Source organism: Dendronephthya gigantea, unplaced genomic scaffold (genome assembly GCF_004324835.1).
Source record: "Dendronephthya gigantea isolate DGI-Jeju-01 unplaced genomic scaffold, DenGig_1.0 000000F, whole genome shotgun sequence".
Taxonomy (NCBI): Eukaryota; Metazoa; Cnidaria; class Anthozoa; order Malacalcyonacea; family Nephtheidae; genus Dendronephthya; species Dendronephthya gigantea.
In genome coordinates this window covers 7,158,669-7,174,186 of record NW_021163010.1, presented here as the reverse complement: position 1 = coordinate 7,174,186, position 15,518 = coordinate 7,158,669, and the positions used below count along the sequence as shown (strand labels likewise).

At 33.9% G+C, this 15,518-nt stretch overlaps 1 protein-coding gene across 1 annotated transcript in view; it reads left to right on the top strand.

Moving 5' to 3' along the window:
* Nucleotides 1–1,343: 1,343 nt before the first annotated feature.
* LOC114521308 overlaps nucleotides 1,344–15,518 on the top strand; it is a 39,429-nt gene continuing 25,254 nt past the window's right edge. Inside the window, exons 1-17 of the mRNA XM_028541702.1 lie at nucleotides 1,344–1,560; nucleotides 4,773–4,838; nucleotides 7,134–7,190; nucleotides 7,784–7,840; nucleotides 7,966–8,016; nucleotides 8,103–8,144; nucleotides 8,256–8,297; nucleotides 8,382–8,423; nucleotides 8,726–8,767; nucleotides 8,846–8,887; nucleotides 8,981–9,022; nucleotides 9,124–9,165; nucleotides 11,587–11,628; nucleotides 12,505–12,543; nucleotides 12,853–12,894; nucleotides 13,962–14,593; nucleotides 14,881–15,034. Of these exons, the coding sequence (XP_028397503.1) occupies nucleotides 1,344–1,560; nucleotides 4,773–4,838; nucleotides 7,134–7,190; nucleotides 7,784–7,840; nucleotides 7,966–8,016; nucleotides 8,103–8,144; nucleotides 8,256–8,297; nucleotides 8,382–8,423; nucleotides 8,726–8,767; nucleotides 8,846–8,887; nucleotides 8,981–9,022; nucleotides 9,124–9,165; nucleotides 11,587–11,628; nucleotides 12,505–12,543; nucleotides 12,853–12,894; nucleotides 13,962–14,593; nucleotides 14,881–15,034 (1,651 nt within the window). The remainder of the gene's footprint in view (nucleotides 1,561–4,772; nucleotides 4,839–7,133; nucleotides 7,191–7,783; nucleotides 7,841–7,965; nucleotides 8,017–8,102; nucleotides 8,145–8,255; nucleotides 8,298–8,381; nucleotides 8,424–8,725; nucleotides 8,768–8,845; nucleotides 8,888–8,980; nucleotides 9,023–9,123; nucleotides 9,166–11,586; nucleotides 11,629–12,504; nucleotides 12,544–12,852; nucleotides 12,895–13,961; nucleotides 14,594–14,880; nucleotides 15,035–15,518) is intronic.

Here is a 15,518-nt window from a genome sequence, read left to right as displayed (position 1 = left end):
CCCCAATGATCGTCTCCCGTACGCCACTGGTCACAGGAAATTTAACTTCAATTATTGCCAAGTCATCGAGCACGAACTTCCTGTTATAGATACTTTTAAGAACTCGGTTGAAGTTGTGTAAGTACACAAACCACTAACAATGCATCAGCCTATGATGGTTCGTATAGATAATATGTTAAAGACCTATACGGTGGCAAACTAACAGGTGAGCTTTGAAATCAGAGAAATGATGAATTTTAATGCCTAATTTGAGGATTTTGTGACATGAACTTCGAGTGATGTATTATGTTTGTCTACGGAAGTTAATATGAATTCTATTCGCTACTATGAAATCACTATTCACTACTATGTTCATGTTGCCCATTGCAAATAATTATGTAGCCCCAGTGTTTTGCCACAATTTTGTGCCTAAGATAAATGCTTTCAAGTCAGAAATTCTGACCGCGCAAGCATATATGCCCCTATCTAATTCAGACAATGATGTGAAGGAAGTGAGAGCCAGCTAGTCAGTTTGGTCGTTTGGTACAACCTATTAATCGATATATGTCTACGATATTTGGTACCACTTAAATGTATCACGTTTGGTCGTTAATCTATGTTACATCATTATGGAAATAAACGGTCCTATGTTTTTTATAACTTGTATATAATCGATTATTTAATAAATCAAATAAATAAATATCTATCGAGCATATGAGAACACCGCTGAGAAAATTTTAATAAGTAAACGATGTTAGCGACTTCAGTTGGATTAATATGCTTGTAAGTTTGCATGGTGACACCAATATACGTAAATTAGCTTGTAGGTGCATATTTAAAATACTTACGTGGTGTACCTACAAGCTAGTTTGCTTATTCAGTTGGATTGCCTAATAATAGGTTGTCTGGAAATATTTTAACGAACCAAATGAACTATATCCCAAAAATGTTGTCCAGACAAATATATATAAATACATATAATTATATCGATCACGTGATCGTTATATATATATATATATATATATATATATATATATATATATATATAATTTTGTCTGGACAACCTATATATATGGTATATATATGGTAAGTGGTTTCTTTTTAAAAAAATGCTCAACAAAAGGAGCTATATACACCGTTTAAGAAGGCTATTTACACATAAAAAACTACAAATTTGTTTTGAAAGCACTCTATCGAGTGCTCTCTCTGCTTATATAACGCCTTTATATATTGCAGGTGGTTTTAAGGCTGTGCAGCACGAACATGCTTTTGTTGACGAGCATCCGAGTTGTAGTCTAAGGTTCCTAAATCCGCTGAAAAGTTTCAGTTTTCAATTCGTGGCGCATTGTATATCACACAGCTTTATGGATGACCAAGAGGATGAGGTTATTAGGGGGGAGAATGCGAGCTGTAGCCACCAGACACAATATAGGGTTGAATCACATGGACCAGGACCCACCTACATAGGGGATGGTACGACGGTGAACGTTAATAAAGATGAGAGGGCAACCACAAACTTTGTAAAAGTATCTTTCTATCAAATTAATATCGATCCGCAGTCGAAAGCTGTTGATAAAAAAGGTACATGCGGGTGTGACTAAAGAGAGAGTCATCAACTGGAGAGTTATCTCAGAGAGCTCTCAGAGAGTACCAAGGTATGATTTCGTAGAGTTATATTGGGATCACGCCTAAACCACGCCCATTTTCCAGAACGACCATGCCCAATTTCTTAGCTCTCTATAGATGTTGAGTTGAACTAAGATGAGAGAGTTGTGTTTCACGTAACACTCTCTCCTTAACTCTATGAAGATGTTAGGAAGTTAACCTGTTTTTTACCTCTTAGTGTTCCCGATTCTGAATATGTCAAAGAGAGTTATGTCAGTTTTGGGAAAGAAACTCCAAATCTTTAACTAAATCTATAACAATACAAAAAAGCAATATCTAACAAACGCGCGTGCATTACCAGAAATTATTTTCAGAATGAGAATGCGTACTCTCACTTGCGTACTAATATAAAGATCTAACCTAAGTCTTTTTTGATGTTGCTTAGCAAGAAGAACAGCTCGTTATATATCACACTTATATTATAATATCCTCTGGAAATTGGGTTGAACGGCATCTAATTAAAGACCGTTTGATATTTCACGTTTGACTTTAACAGGTAGATAATTCCAAATAGGCTTGATAAAACTCCGATACAATGCAATTTTTGAAGAGTATGGATTTTATACGGTGCCGGGATAGGAATTTCATAAACGTTTTGATTAAATCGGTCGTGTCACAATTCATTGACTTGTTTCACTATGTTAGTATTAAAATTCCCACTGGCGTGAAGTGCTCAAGTTTCAAATATATTAGGATTTAGAGGTTTTTCCCAAAATTGAAATAACTCCCGTCATAATTAGAATTGTGAACACGGAGAGTTAAAAGATAATTGTTGACTCTTGACTCTTCAACATCTTCATAATGCTACCGATAGAGAGAGTTACGTCAAACATGACTCTCCCATGTTAGTTGAAGAAATATCTGGAGAGTTGAGAAATAAGCGTGATCGTTAAGGGAAGTGGGTGTGATTTGGGGGTGTTCCAAACATAACTTTCCGAAGTCGTAACCCTCCCAAGTCGCAACTCTCCGAATTACATAAGGCACGAGACAAAATTTTAAATTCAAACAACTTCTATCTTACATATTGCAGTTGCTGAGTTGAATTTAAGACAGGCAGAAACTCATTACTGTTTTTCATATTTTTGTCTCAACTTTAACAGCTTCCCCGTGTCATTCCAGCAAGGCGTTATAGCTACTTGCTATATAACAATTATATTGCAAGTACTGTATATATAGCGTTGCTGAAATCACATTATTGGGGTACAGGTAAGACAAAAATATAAAAAATTGGCATAATCCTACTTTCTGCCCATCTTAAATCAAAATCGCGAATGCAAGATATGTAAGATAGAAGTTACCTTAATTTCAAATTTTATACCTCGTACTTTTAAACTTTTATAATAATCCTACTTTTCACAGTCAGTGTACATACCACTTTCTTTGCTAATATCATTGTCTTGTGAAGCTGAATCTGTAAGACCTGTTTTACGTAAGAGCAATCAGATGGGAACTTTTTTAAAGTATACTAGGAATTGCAAAAGTATCACACTAGGTATCATACTCAATTGAGTCTATCATACTGCATTGATCTTTAAATTTTAGAAAAGTATCCCGGGCACAAAAGTATTTGTTCATCCCTTTAGAGCTTCCTTTTGGTCAAGTATAACTAACCTAGATATATTAGCATCAAATGTGGTATAACAACTGCATAAAATAGACAAAAGAGAATTGTTTTGTCTATTGTTATACCACATTTGGATTTTGAGACGCTACGTGTTTTGAGCGCACGCCGCTAGTTATATTGGAACTAACCTAGATATTGCATGCAAAGAAACAGATGTTCTTATTACTAATTCCCAAAAAAGTTTTAACACACCATTGTTAACATTTGGTTGTATTACCATATATAGTTTTAGACTATCTGACTCACACATCATAGACTTAATATGCCCTACTAAAACATATTTGTGTGTATCTAAGATAATAAAGTCACGCATTTGATCGGAGCTTTTTAGCTAACTGGCAAAATAGCAAGCATGCATGTTTCCTTGAAATTTGAACATGCACGCATCGTACAGCACTTAGGTGTTTTCTATATTCTAACGCTATTGGTTTGGTCCCAATATTCAAATTGTGTTCCATATAATACGTTGTTATCACTTACTAAGGTCCACATTATGCATACTGAAATTATATGTTATATGATTTCCGCTTCCCGAATTTAACCCAGCGTAGCGTACAAAGTATCTAAAACCTCAATCCTATACATGAGTATATTACTTACACAGGGACATAGGATTATATTAAAAACATAAATATAAAACAAAATAATAATACCCGACCATATATAGAGTGAAGACCAGTAAACAAGCAGGTAGCTGAAAGAAAAAAAAACTTTTACAGCAGAATTTTGCTACACAATATTCAGGTCAAACATTAAGCCCTATAAAGGACACAAAATTTTCTTAAATACTACCAACACCAAAGTTGGTTTGTTGCAAATGAGTTATGTAGAACAAGTACCCTGTAACAAGTACTCCCAGGTAGGGGGCAAGGGTGCTTTAGAAAAATTAAAACTAAGTTGCTATGAATATAAAGTATAACGAGTCAAAATTTCCTAAAAGGCAAAAGTAAAATAGACTGAATTCATTCCTAACCTAGTCTAAGACCACTCAGAGATAATGCTAAAATTTGAAGTGAACTAAGGATATGCTAATAGAACCCCTCTCCAAAGAATCGAAAGACTGCTTTTGGGTTGATATGCTAGCACATTCTTACTTTGTTAGACAAACATTAATATTTTGAGTATAATATATCAGCCCTTATTTACTTTCTAAAGACGGATTACATGTTATGACCACCCTACAAGTTATCAAAATCATAAAGTTTAATATAACAGGGCATCAATATTCTATGTTTCTCTCCACAGAATAAGGGGTAAGGGATATTAATGTTTCGCTCCATAGAATAAGGGGTGCAGTACACTTATAAGTATACTATAGAATATGTATCTAGACTCTAAGTTTATTGTATTTTATATCGTCTTGGTACTTCATATGACTTTATTCACTACAAATTTGATTTGTATAACAAGCGGTGCTTGCCACACTCATCAGGTCAATTTAAAATTGAACTGAAGTTCTGTTAGAGAGAATGCATAAATAGAGTTTCATTTCTTCTTTGTATAGGATTGCCTCCAGATGGTACCGTTCAAAAGTTGGTTAGAGTTTTGGAAGAAAACCAGCTGAATGAGGGTACATAGACTTTTTTCAATGCACTCATAAAACTTTTTTATGTAAATAATGTTTATTTAGAATATTTTTTGAAACGAATCGTTAACATTTATTAAATTTCAATTAGATTAACAATTACTGATCATTATTTAAGAATAAGGTAAATTTCAATAGCTTTTAAGAGAAGTTCCATAAGCATAACGGAACAGTCTATAGAAGCAAAGCCCAAGAGCAGGTTAATTTAAACGTTTAATACTTTTAAAGTATGTGCGAATTACTAACCGTTTCCCTACATGTCCTTAATTGTTCACTGTCTTAGCTTCCTGCGAGGATTATAATGTATATAAGATATAAAAACGTAATTATCGCTACTGTGGTTTTAATAAATGAAAGTAATCACCACACAAAGATTAACTTTCACGACCCAACGTTTCGACACTCCGGTTTAGTGTCTTTATCAGGGGTGATCTGATGTTGAAACTCAGTTCCTTATAATATACTCTCAAAATGACGTCATCTATCAATCAGATGTAAATATGTGACAAAAGAATGAGTTCTACGAGTGTTTTAGCTCTAAGTAAAATATGTATATATACAACTAAAACACTCGTAGAACTCATTCTTTTGTCACTTGGAGAACTCATTCAAAGTTTATTCCTTTGCCCGGCATTAAACAAAAGCTAATATTAAATAACATTGTGCGATATGCCAATAAAAATTTGAAATATTCATTTTAACGAACAGAAAATCATTAATATTTGAATTTAATTTCAATTAGATTAATCTATTAATTATTGAATAATTAAAGTGAATTTCAATAGTTTTTTACGCGTTAAAACACTCAGCAAGAAAGATATATTGAAAACTCTTACGATAGTACAATGACGTATAGAACTTTCAGGACGTGTACATAACGATACTGAAAAAGCTGACATGTCATTGCCGCTGATACTGATATTCATCTGATTTAAATTTAATTCAAATATTAATGATTTTCTGTTCGTTAAAATGAATATTTCAAATTTTTATGGCCGTAACGCACAATATTATTGAATATTAGATTTTGTTTATTGCTGGGCAAAGGAATAGACTTTTCTTTGTTACCTGATACCGTAATATCATGTAATTATAATTATAATAGCGTTATATACTTACTATAATTAAGAATTAAAAAACGAGTCGCGTGCCTTTATGGTGTAATAATGCACGATGGGGGAATGTTGGGAGAATACGAGAGAAGCTTGTAAAACACGAGGCGTAGCCGAGTGTTTTACAAGCTTCTCGAGTATTTTTCCAACATTTCCCCGAGTGCATTATTGCACCATAAAGGCACGCGACGAGCTTTTTTAATTCTTTTATGATATAAGAAGAAATTATAGGGCAACAACAAAATTTATTTATTTGATCAAAAATGAAATTCTCCTTACATGTTATTTAAGATGTTGCTTAGCAACAAAAACTTCAAAAGCCAGAAGCGTGCATTATGGCCTCACAATGCACGCGCGGTAGCAAATCAAATTGCTCGTTATATCATACTTATATTATAACTATATATATGATACATTCGATGAGCTTAGTAAACTTAAACTTACATGCATGAGAAAGCAAATAGCTACCCACACATTATCCTACAAACATGTAACAATTAAGGTGTCGACCACAAACCACGATAGCATGTGCTACAACGCACTGTATTGCGTATACTGAGGGGAAATGACTTGTAGTTTTATAGCTTCTTCTCCTAGCAAGCATATAAAGCCAGAGCACAAACCTTTAAGGCATGCATTATTCATAAGGCATTAGCCTGAATAACATCACAATGAAAAGAAATACCGAGGGGCACGCAAATACTGAAGAGAGACAAGAAGGCTAAATTGAATAGCCATACACCTGACGATGCTAATTTAAGCTGATTAATGTCAACACACATCTACATGGATTTCCAACTAGAGAGCTATTGGCTGTTTAAGTTATCAGTCAAGCTATCGAACTATGTTACTCTTACCAGATAAGTTATGTATTAAGAAATATGATAATGTTAATCTGCTTCGTTAAGTTTAAATTCCTGTAGTTCACTAAAAGTTTAAAAATGCTCAACACTGTTCTCAGTTTTTGTTCGTCATCACCGGCGAACGTAACATCTTTTTTAGACTGTAATCTGTATTTTTCTAATTCATGTTTCTTGCATACTAATTTAGGAGAAATCATGCAAATGTAGGAATAACTTGTTTCATTACATTATAACAATAGCAATAATTGTGATGGAATATATTATAGTGTTTTTGGTTTACATGTTGGTTGGCTCCTTTTTTTTAGCCACATCGAGCAGTGATGCGTGTGATTTTGAAGACTATGACGATGTGTTGGAAATGGGTATACATCTTGAAAATTATTATTGTGTTTTTCCTGAGCTTATTTCGATGCAGCTTGAAATTAGGCACTTTGAATAGCGTATGTATAGACTACAGTACATGAAAATTAGGTCAACAAGCGACGTATTGAGATTTTAGTTATATTGAAATTTTGCTTATGAAAAAATGACTCAAATTCTACAGGATTAGAAATATCAGTTTTTGATGGGTTTTGAAAATATCTGATGCAAGTAAAGACCACAAATCACAAAGTCTTTGTATTATTATTATTATTATTATTAACTTCATCTTTAACCAGGATACCCACGTCACCGAAGTGTTTTTCAGTGGGGTCCTGCATCTATATGTTACATGATTTCAAAAGGAAACATGCATTATTTACAGCAACACATATATACAACACAATACAATACAATACTGAACGATACCATCCCATACTATGCCAAACAATACAATACTGTAACAACGCAATACAATATAATACTATATGATGCATTGTATAGTCTTTACAATGTGAGAGTGCACACTGATTTGAATAGCAAATTTCTAAAAGCAAAAAAAACGAAAACTAATAGTTTCCAGCTTTTTTTCCAGTGGATGAAAACGATGGATATTTGCAACCAATTGGGGAAAGCGTACGAAGAAAAATAGGTATATAAAATTTGATAGCCATATATAATAGTAGTTTTAATAATAGTAACAAGCGAGTGCAATTATTAGCTACAGAAATATTGCGGTTATACTTTTTCTTATATAATGTTTCCGCATTTTCATAGAAGCCATTAATGATCTTGGTCACGAAGCAGAAGCAGAAGTAAAAAAGAAAGGTATAGATGAAGTAATAGCTACACAGCATTACCTAGATAATACCTAGATATGGCTACACTGTACACTTTTTACTATTTAATAATAGGAACTGTCGATCTTGGTTACACAGCAGAAGTCAAAGAGAAAGGTAGATAAAATTATAAGGTGGTTTTCTTATTACTTTTGGTGATGTTATGCAAAGCCATACCAAGCATTGTAATTGTTATTTTTATTACTTCACATCTTCGCATTTTAATAGAAAATCTGGATATTGATCACGATACAGAAGCTGAATGGAAAGGTAGAGAAACGTTTTGGCTACAGAACATTACTTAGCTAAAGCGAAAAAGGTGGTCATAATTTTTTATGTGACATTTTATAATAGAAACCCTTAATCTTCGTCACGAAACAGAAGTAAAAACGAAAGGTAAATAAATTATAATTAAGCAAAATAAAATACGAAGTACAGTAGTACATGATCTCAAGAGAGATTGTAAGTAGCAAAATAAAAGTAGCTAAATGAAACTACTTCGCTGTCACTGTCTTCATATGTGTATGGAAGTATTTGGTTAATTTTGGTACATGTGATTACTATTATGAGAAAGTGCCCTATTTTATTAGTGCCCCTCCTCCCCGCTTCGAAATGGTTGGTGCGCTTGCAAAACGCTTGCCACAGAGATAAATGTAGTTACACAATTTTTATTGTCACATTTTCGCATTTTTTATCAGCAACTCTTGATCTTGGTCCCGAAGAGGACGTAAAAAAGAAAGGTAAGTCAAAACATTACTCAGCTACGGTGATAAAGGTGGGTATACTTTTTCTTATATTAAATTTTCACATTTTGATAGAAAACCGTGATCTTGGTCACGTAGAAGACGTAAAAAAGAAAGGTAAATAAATTTTAACCACATTAAGGCATTACTTAGCTGCAGAGAGAAAATTGGTTATGCTTTTTCCTAAGTCACATTCTCGCATTTTAATAGAAACTCGTAATTTTGGCCACAAAGCAGAAGTTAAAAAGAAAGGTGAGTACAATTGTAGCTACAAAGCATTATACGTATATAGTCTAGGCGATAAAGCTATGGTTATTCGTTTTATTGCATTTCACATTTTCTCATTTTAATAGAAACCATCCATCTTAGTCACGGGGAAGAAGAAGAACACAGAGGTGAATTAAATTATAGTTATATATATAATTAAATTTTAGCCACAACAATAAAATTGGTCGTTTATTCTTTCATCATATCACATGTTCGCATTTTTACTAGCAACACCTGTTCTTGCTCACAAAGCAGAAGTTAAGAAGGAAGGTAGGTAAAAACAAGGGTGATTATTATATACTACTTGTCAAAGTATGGTGCTCGTAGCGTTTTATTGGTCGAGAGCGAATCACGCAAGGGTGACAAATTTAAATGTCGCTCGCTCGACCCCTGGAGAGGGAGATAACGCATTATTTCCCAGGGGAATAACATATTTAATCAAATGCAGCGCAACTGGACATACGACCTTTACACTATTTCTCTATTCGAAATTGTCTTTTATGAATGAATATTTCGCTGTTTCTCTTGTTGTTTGGATTTCTTTGACCACAGTCAATAGAATACACATGCTTTAGCGACAAAATAAAAGTACAATACAACTCATTAACTATGTTATTGTCTAGGTTTAGGCAAAAAATGGTTTCTTTCTTGTCACGTGTCTATTGTATGTAAGCCAAACTTACTAATGGCATTTGTCTTGCTAAGCTCCTCAACCTTGGCTTGATTGCTATTGATTTATCTGTGCATAATACAATAGACATGTGATGAGAAAGGTACAATTTTTTGCATAAATCTACCTCAACATAGTTGAGTTGTATGAATGAGTTGTATTGTAGTTTTACGTGATCTCCAAACCATTTAACTGTGCTTTGACAAGTGGTATATATAATACACAGCAGCGTAGCCAGCCTGTCGATTTGTCCCGCTATGCTAATATTTGGTGTTCACTGACTGTGAAAACAATACATTTCTAAAGAATAAATAGTTATAATAACTCGAAATTTACATATAGTGGTACAAAATCGTAAGGCTGGCTACGCCAACAACCAACGGGGGAGAGCGTACAAAGAAAAATAGGTATATTAAATTTGATAGCCACATATAATAGTAGTTTTATAATAATAGTAACAAGCGAGTGCAATTTTTAGCCACAGAAATATTGTGGTTACACTTTTTCTTATATAATATTTCCGCCTTTTCATAGAAACCATTAATAGTCTTGGTCACAAAGCAGAAGCAGAAGTAAGAAAGAAAGGTAGATGAAATAATAGCTACACAGCGTTACCTAGCCAAAGATATAAAGGTGCATGGGTACACTTTCTATTATATAACATTATCCTATTTTATAATAGGAACTGTCGATCTTGGTTACACAGCAGAAGTCAAAGAGAAAGGTAGATAAAATTATAGCTACAACAAAAGCATTAACTTCAGAGATAAAGGTGGTTTTCCTTTACTTTTGTGATGTTATGCAAAGCCATACCAAGCATTGTAATTGTAATTTTTATTACTTCACATCTTCGCATTTTAATAGAAAATCTGGATATTGATCGCGAAGCAGAAGCTGAATGGAAAGGTAGAGAAACGTTTTGGCTACTGAGCATTACTTAGCTAAAGCGAAAAAGGTGCAGTCATCATTTTTTATGTGACATTTTAATAGAAACCCTTAATCTTCGTCACGGAACAGAAGTAAAAACGAAAGGTAAATAAATTATAATGAAGCAAAATAAAATACGGAGTACAGGAGAACATGATCTCAACAGAGATTTTTAAGTAGCAAAATAAAAGTAGCTAAATGAAACTACTTCGTTATAACTGTCTTAATTCATATGTGTATGGAAGTTTTTGGTTAATTTTGGTACATGTGATTATTATTATGAGAAAGTGCCCTATTTTATTAGTGCCCCTCCTCCCCGCTTCTAAATGGTTGGTGCGCTTGCAAAACGCTTGCCACAGAGATAAATGTAGTTACACAATTTTTATTGTCACATTTTCGCATTTTTTATCAGCAACTCTTGATCTTGGTCCCGAAGAGGACGTAAAAATGAAAGGTAAGTCAAAACATTACTCAGCTACGGTGATAAAGGTGGGTATACTTTTTCTTATATCAAATTTTCACATTTTGATAGAAAACCGTGATCTTGATCATGTAGAAGACGTAAAAAAGAAAGGTAAATAAATTCTAACCACATTAAGGCATTACTTAGCTGCAGAGAGAAAATTGGTTATGCTTTTTCCTAAGTCACATTCTCGCATTTTAATAGAAACTCGTAATTTTGGCCACAAAGCAAAAGTTAAAAAGAAAGGTGAGTACAATTGTAGCTACAAAGCATTACTTATATAGCTAGCCCTGGCGATAAAGCTATGGTTATTCGTTTTATTGCATTTCACATTTTCTCATTTTAATAGAAACCATCCATCATAGTCACGGGGAAGAAGAAGAACACAGAGGTGAATTAAATTATAGTTATATATAATTAAATTCTAGCCACAAAAATAAAATTGGTCGTTTATTCTTTCATTATATCACATGTTCGCATTTTTACTAGCAACTTCTGTTCTTGGTCACGAAGCAAAAGTTAAGAAGGAAGGTAGGTTGAATTATAGTTACAAAGTATTACCCACAGAAATAAGGGTGATTATTATATACTATTTGTCAAAGTATGGTGTTCGTATAGCGTTTTATTGGTCGAGAGCGAATCACGAAACAGTGACGAAATTTGATGTCGCCCGCACGACCCGGGGAATAACAAATTTAATCAAATGCAGCGCAACTGGACATACGACCTTTACACTATTTCTCTATTCGAAATTGTTTTCTATGAATGAATATATCGCTGTTTATCTTGTTGTTTGGTTTCCTTTGACCACAGTTAATAAAATATGCATGCTTTAGCGACAAAATAAAAGTACAATACAACTCATTAACTATGTTATTGTCTAGGTTTAGGCAGAAAATGATTTCTTTCTTGTCACGTGTCTATTGCCAAACTTACCAATGGCATTTGTCTTGCTAAGCTCCTCAACCTTGCCTTGATTGCTATTGGTTTATCTCTGCAAAATACAATAGACATGTGATGAGAAAGGTACAATTTTTTGCGTAAATCTACCTCAACATAGTTGAGTTGTATGAATGAGTTGTATTGTTGTTTTACGTGATCTCCAAACCATTTATATTCTATTAACTGTGCTTTGACAAGTGGTGTATATAATACACAGCAGAGTAGCCAGCCTGTCGATTTGTCCCGCTATGCTAATATTTTGGTGTTCACTGACTGTGAAAACAATACATTTCTAAAGAATAAATGAAAATAATATAAAACAAAAATAAATTCCATATTAGCCATTTCCCAGTCGAACTGGGTACTGGGTCTAGTCGCCAACCGCAAAAAATCTATGGACTGTTTGACAGTTTGAGGGACAGGAAACAATCATATATATAATATATATATTTTGAATTTAAATAGAAACTCTTGATGTGTTTCATAAAGAAGAAGCAAAGAAAGGTATCTTAAATTATAGCGACAAATACACTCTATGTGATGTATTATATAGAAACAATTTATTTAATTTTGATCACGAAGTAGAAGAAGACAAAAGGGAGTGAAATAGAGCTAGAAAGTCTTACATGCACAGGGGTGGACCCAGCACTAGTGCACTAATTTGCATTACAAAACAAAATGGCTATTTTGAGCAGTTTTCTTGTGTCATGCAATTTAGTGCACTAGTGCTGGATCCACCCCTGTACATGCATAACCACTAAGAAGCTAGGTGGTTATACTCTATACATTATATCACATTTTGCATTTCAATAGAAAATTTTGATCTTGTTGACAATGTAGAAGTAAAAAAGAAAGGTAAGTAAAATGATAGCCACACAGATAAAGGTATTTATACTTTTTTATTACGTTTTTGCATTTTACATCTCGAGTGTGAGTGTGGGGTATACAGTTTTGAGTGTGGGGTATTGCGGGTTTTGAATATATCCAAATTTTAGGATATTTTGAAAAACTTCGCAATTCATACATTTTGTTATTGACGATATCCCGATTTGACGTAATGTCCGTGATGTATCATGTAAATTTAGTATTATAATTTATAATAGTAGTGCACATTAGGTTAGATATTTAACCCAAACAATCAAGTTTTGAGCGCTTTATACTTCTATAGTACTCGATCCCTTTGTGTTAAACGCGCTTATGCCATACGTATGCCAAAAGTAAATTATAGTCAAGTTATGCTAATTATGATAACACATGCGAGACAGCCAAAATTACACATTGTTGCTTTTATAAAGAATGACATGAAAGCGTTTAGTGCCATTGACCAAGGGTTATATCATGGTAAAAAAAATACCAGTTTGAAAGAGAAATACACCTCCAATTTTGGCCAAACCTCCAACGTATAGGGGAAACCCTGTTTCTGTTTCATTGCTAACTTTACCGATAGCAATGTCGCCCTGCGCTCGCCCGCCAAAGTCAGCGCCCTACATGGCAAAGCCCCTGCGTGAGATTTTGAAAACAGCATTGTTTCCACGTCATTCTGAAGCATCTAAGGTTGTATTTAACAGTAATTTAAATTTTAAAACGTTTAGTTTAAAAATCAATCGAAATCGTTTCTGTTATAGGACAAACGTTTGTCAATCACGCTAAGGATATTACTTGCTTAGACGTGGCCAGAAGATTAATGCATTAATGTATTTCTCGTATCAGCCACAATAACGACCCCCCCCCCTATCCGTACTGACCCAGGAGTGTTTGACAGCATTATTCACTATTCTTTTTTTGGGTTTCCATAATGAATGTTCTATAATAAATTTTCCCCCTCGATATTTCTCAATAACTTCGATAATTTATTTTGTCGGATCATTTTATTTTGGAATATGCAAATTTAGGTGCTGATGGTTTGTACTATGTTTTCGCAGGTGCTGAAATCAACGAAACTGAAACTGCTGAAGAGAATGATCGTTTTCGTTTTTCTATATCATATCGAAAAAAAGAAATCGCGAGTTTCGAAAAAACGGAGAGGCTTGATCTAATGATAGATGAATATTGCAACGCAAAACGTGGATTAGAAAAGAAAAAAATGAAGGAGATAATTCACACTAAATTGAACTCACTCAGCGTAAACTACAATGATGACTGTAATATATATCAGGCAGAGTCGAAGCTACGAGCATTCTTGCTTCAAAATAACGACACACTCGTAAATGGAATTAGCCTCTATGCATCATTACTGACTCTTATGGCGCAAAATTCATTTCAACTCGATGACGAGAAAACGTTAAAGAGTCTTCTGACAAATTTAGAAAGGGTCGTGCAACCTTCTAACTTTTCGCGCATGTCTCGTGTTCGTCGAGATATGGAAACCGTAATCAGTTTGCTTCCCGCATTCATTAAGAAGCTTAAAGACAAGAAGATAATAAATGTAGCCAAGCTACTTGCAAAAATCAATAAAGATCCGCAAAAACAATCGGTGGCTAGTAATCTAAATAAATATCTGGGAAGCAAATGTTGGATGCAACATTATCTGTTGATATCTTCACTTAAAATGCAGGTAACGTTAGGTCAATTACTATTGTAGTTTCCAGGAATTATTAGTCATTAGTGTAGCGAAAAACTCCCAATGCACTAATGTCATACACCCTTCCTTGTTTGAAAGGCCGGGATATTGTATCTATATGTATATCATATCAGTTTTAAAGTCTTAATTATAAATGCAGTGGAATAGCATTCAATACTGACAACTTTGGTGATCGAATTTCATTTCCATCACTGTAGTACTATTTTCAAACTTATATACGTATGGCAGATAATTTATTTCCGTTTTTGTTGTGTTTTAAGGTTTTGAGCCAGGTCGATGAAGGTCTTCTCACAGCATTCTTGCAAGTTATCGATTGGTTATCAGCGTCTTTAAATCAGATGGGTTCGAGTCATCTATGGAAATATGTTGTTACTGTTGTTGAGAGTCTAGTTCAAATTACAGGAGAATCTCAAGGTTGGTGGTCAAATGTATATTAATTTTTTACTGTTGGGGAAGGAAACATGTTAAAGAGATGAGTTGTGTGGCACTTGGACATTCGATAGGCCTATGTTAGAAATGTAGCTACGTTCGCATATACATAATAATTATACTGAAAATCGATCTCTTACATTCAAGGTCATTAGTGTTTTGGATAAATGTAGTATGGTTTACGAAATACTAGAGAGCGCTCAATTCCGTAGAACGGTCCAATTCCCATCTGCGGAAAGATGTGACTTTTTTGGACTTTTTTGCCAAACCATGCAATATTCGTTCATTTTCCAGCGGAATGACGCGTACATTCATGGGTGTCATTTGAAAAAAAAACAACTTAGCAATGGTGTAAAAATCAACCAATTTTGTCACATATATTCTGCATACAAATTGTTTTTGTTATGACATAAAGTTCGGATGCAATTCACTTCTGACTTACGGAATGCAGTCATTATTTATATGCGGT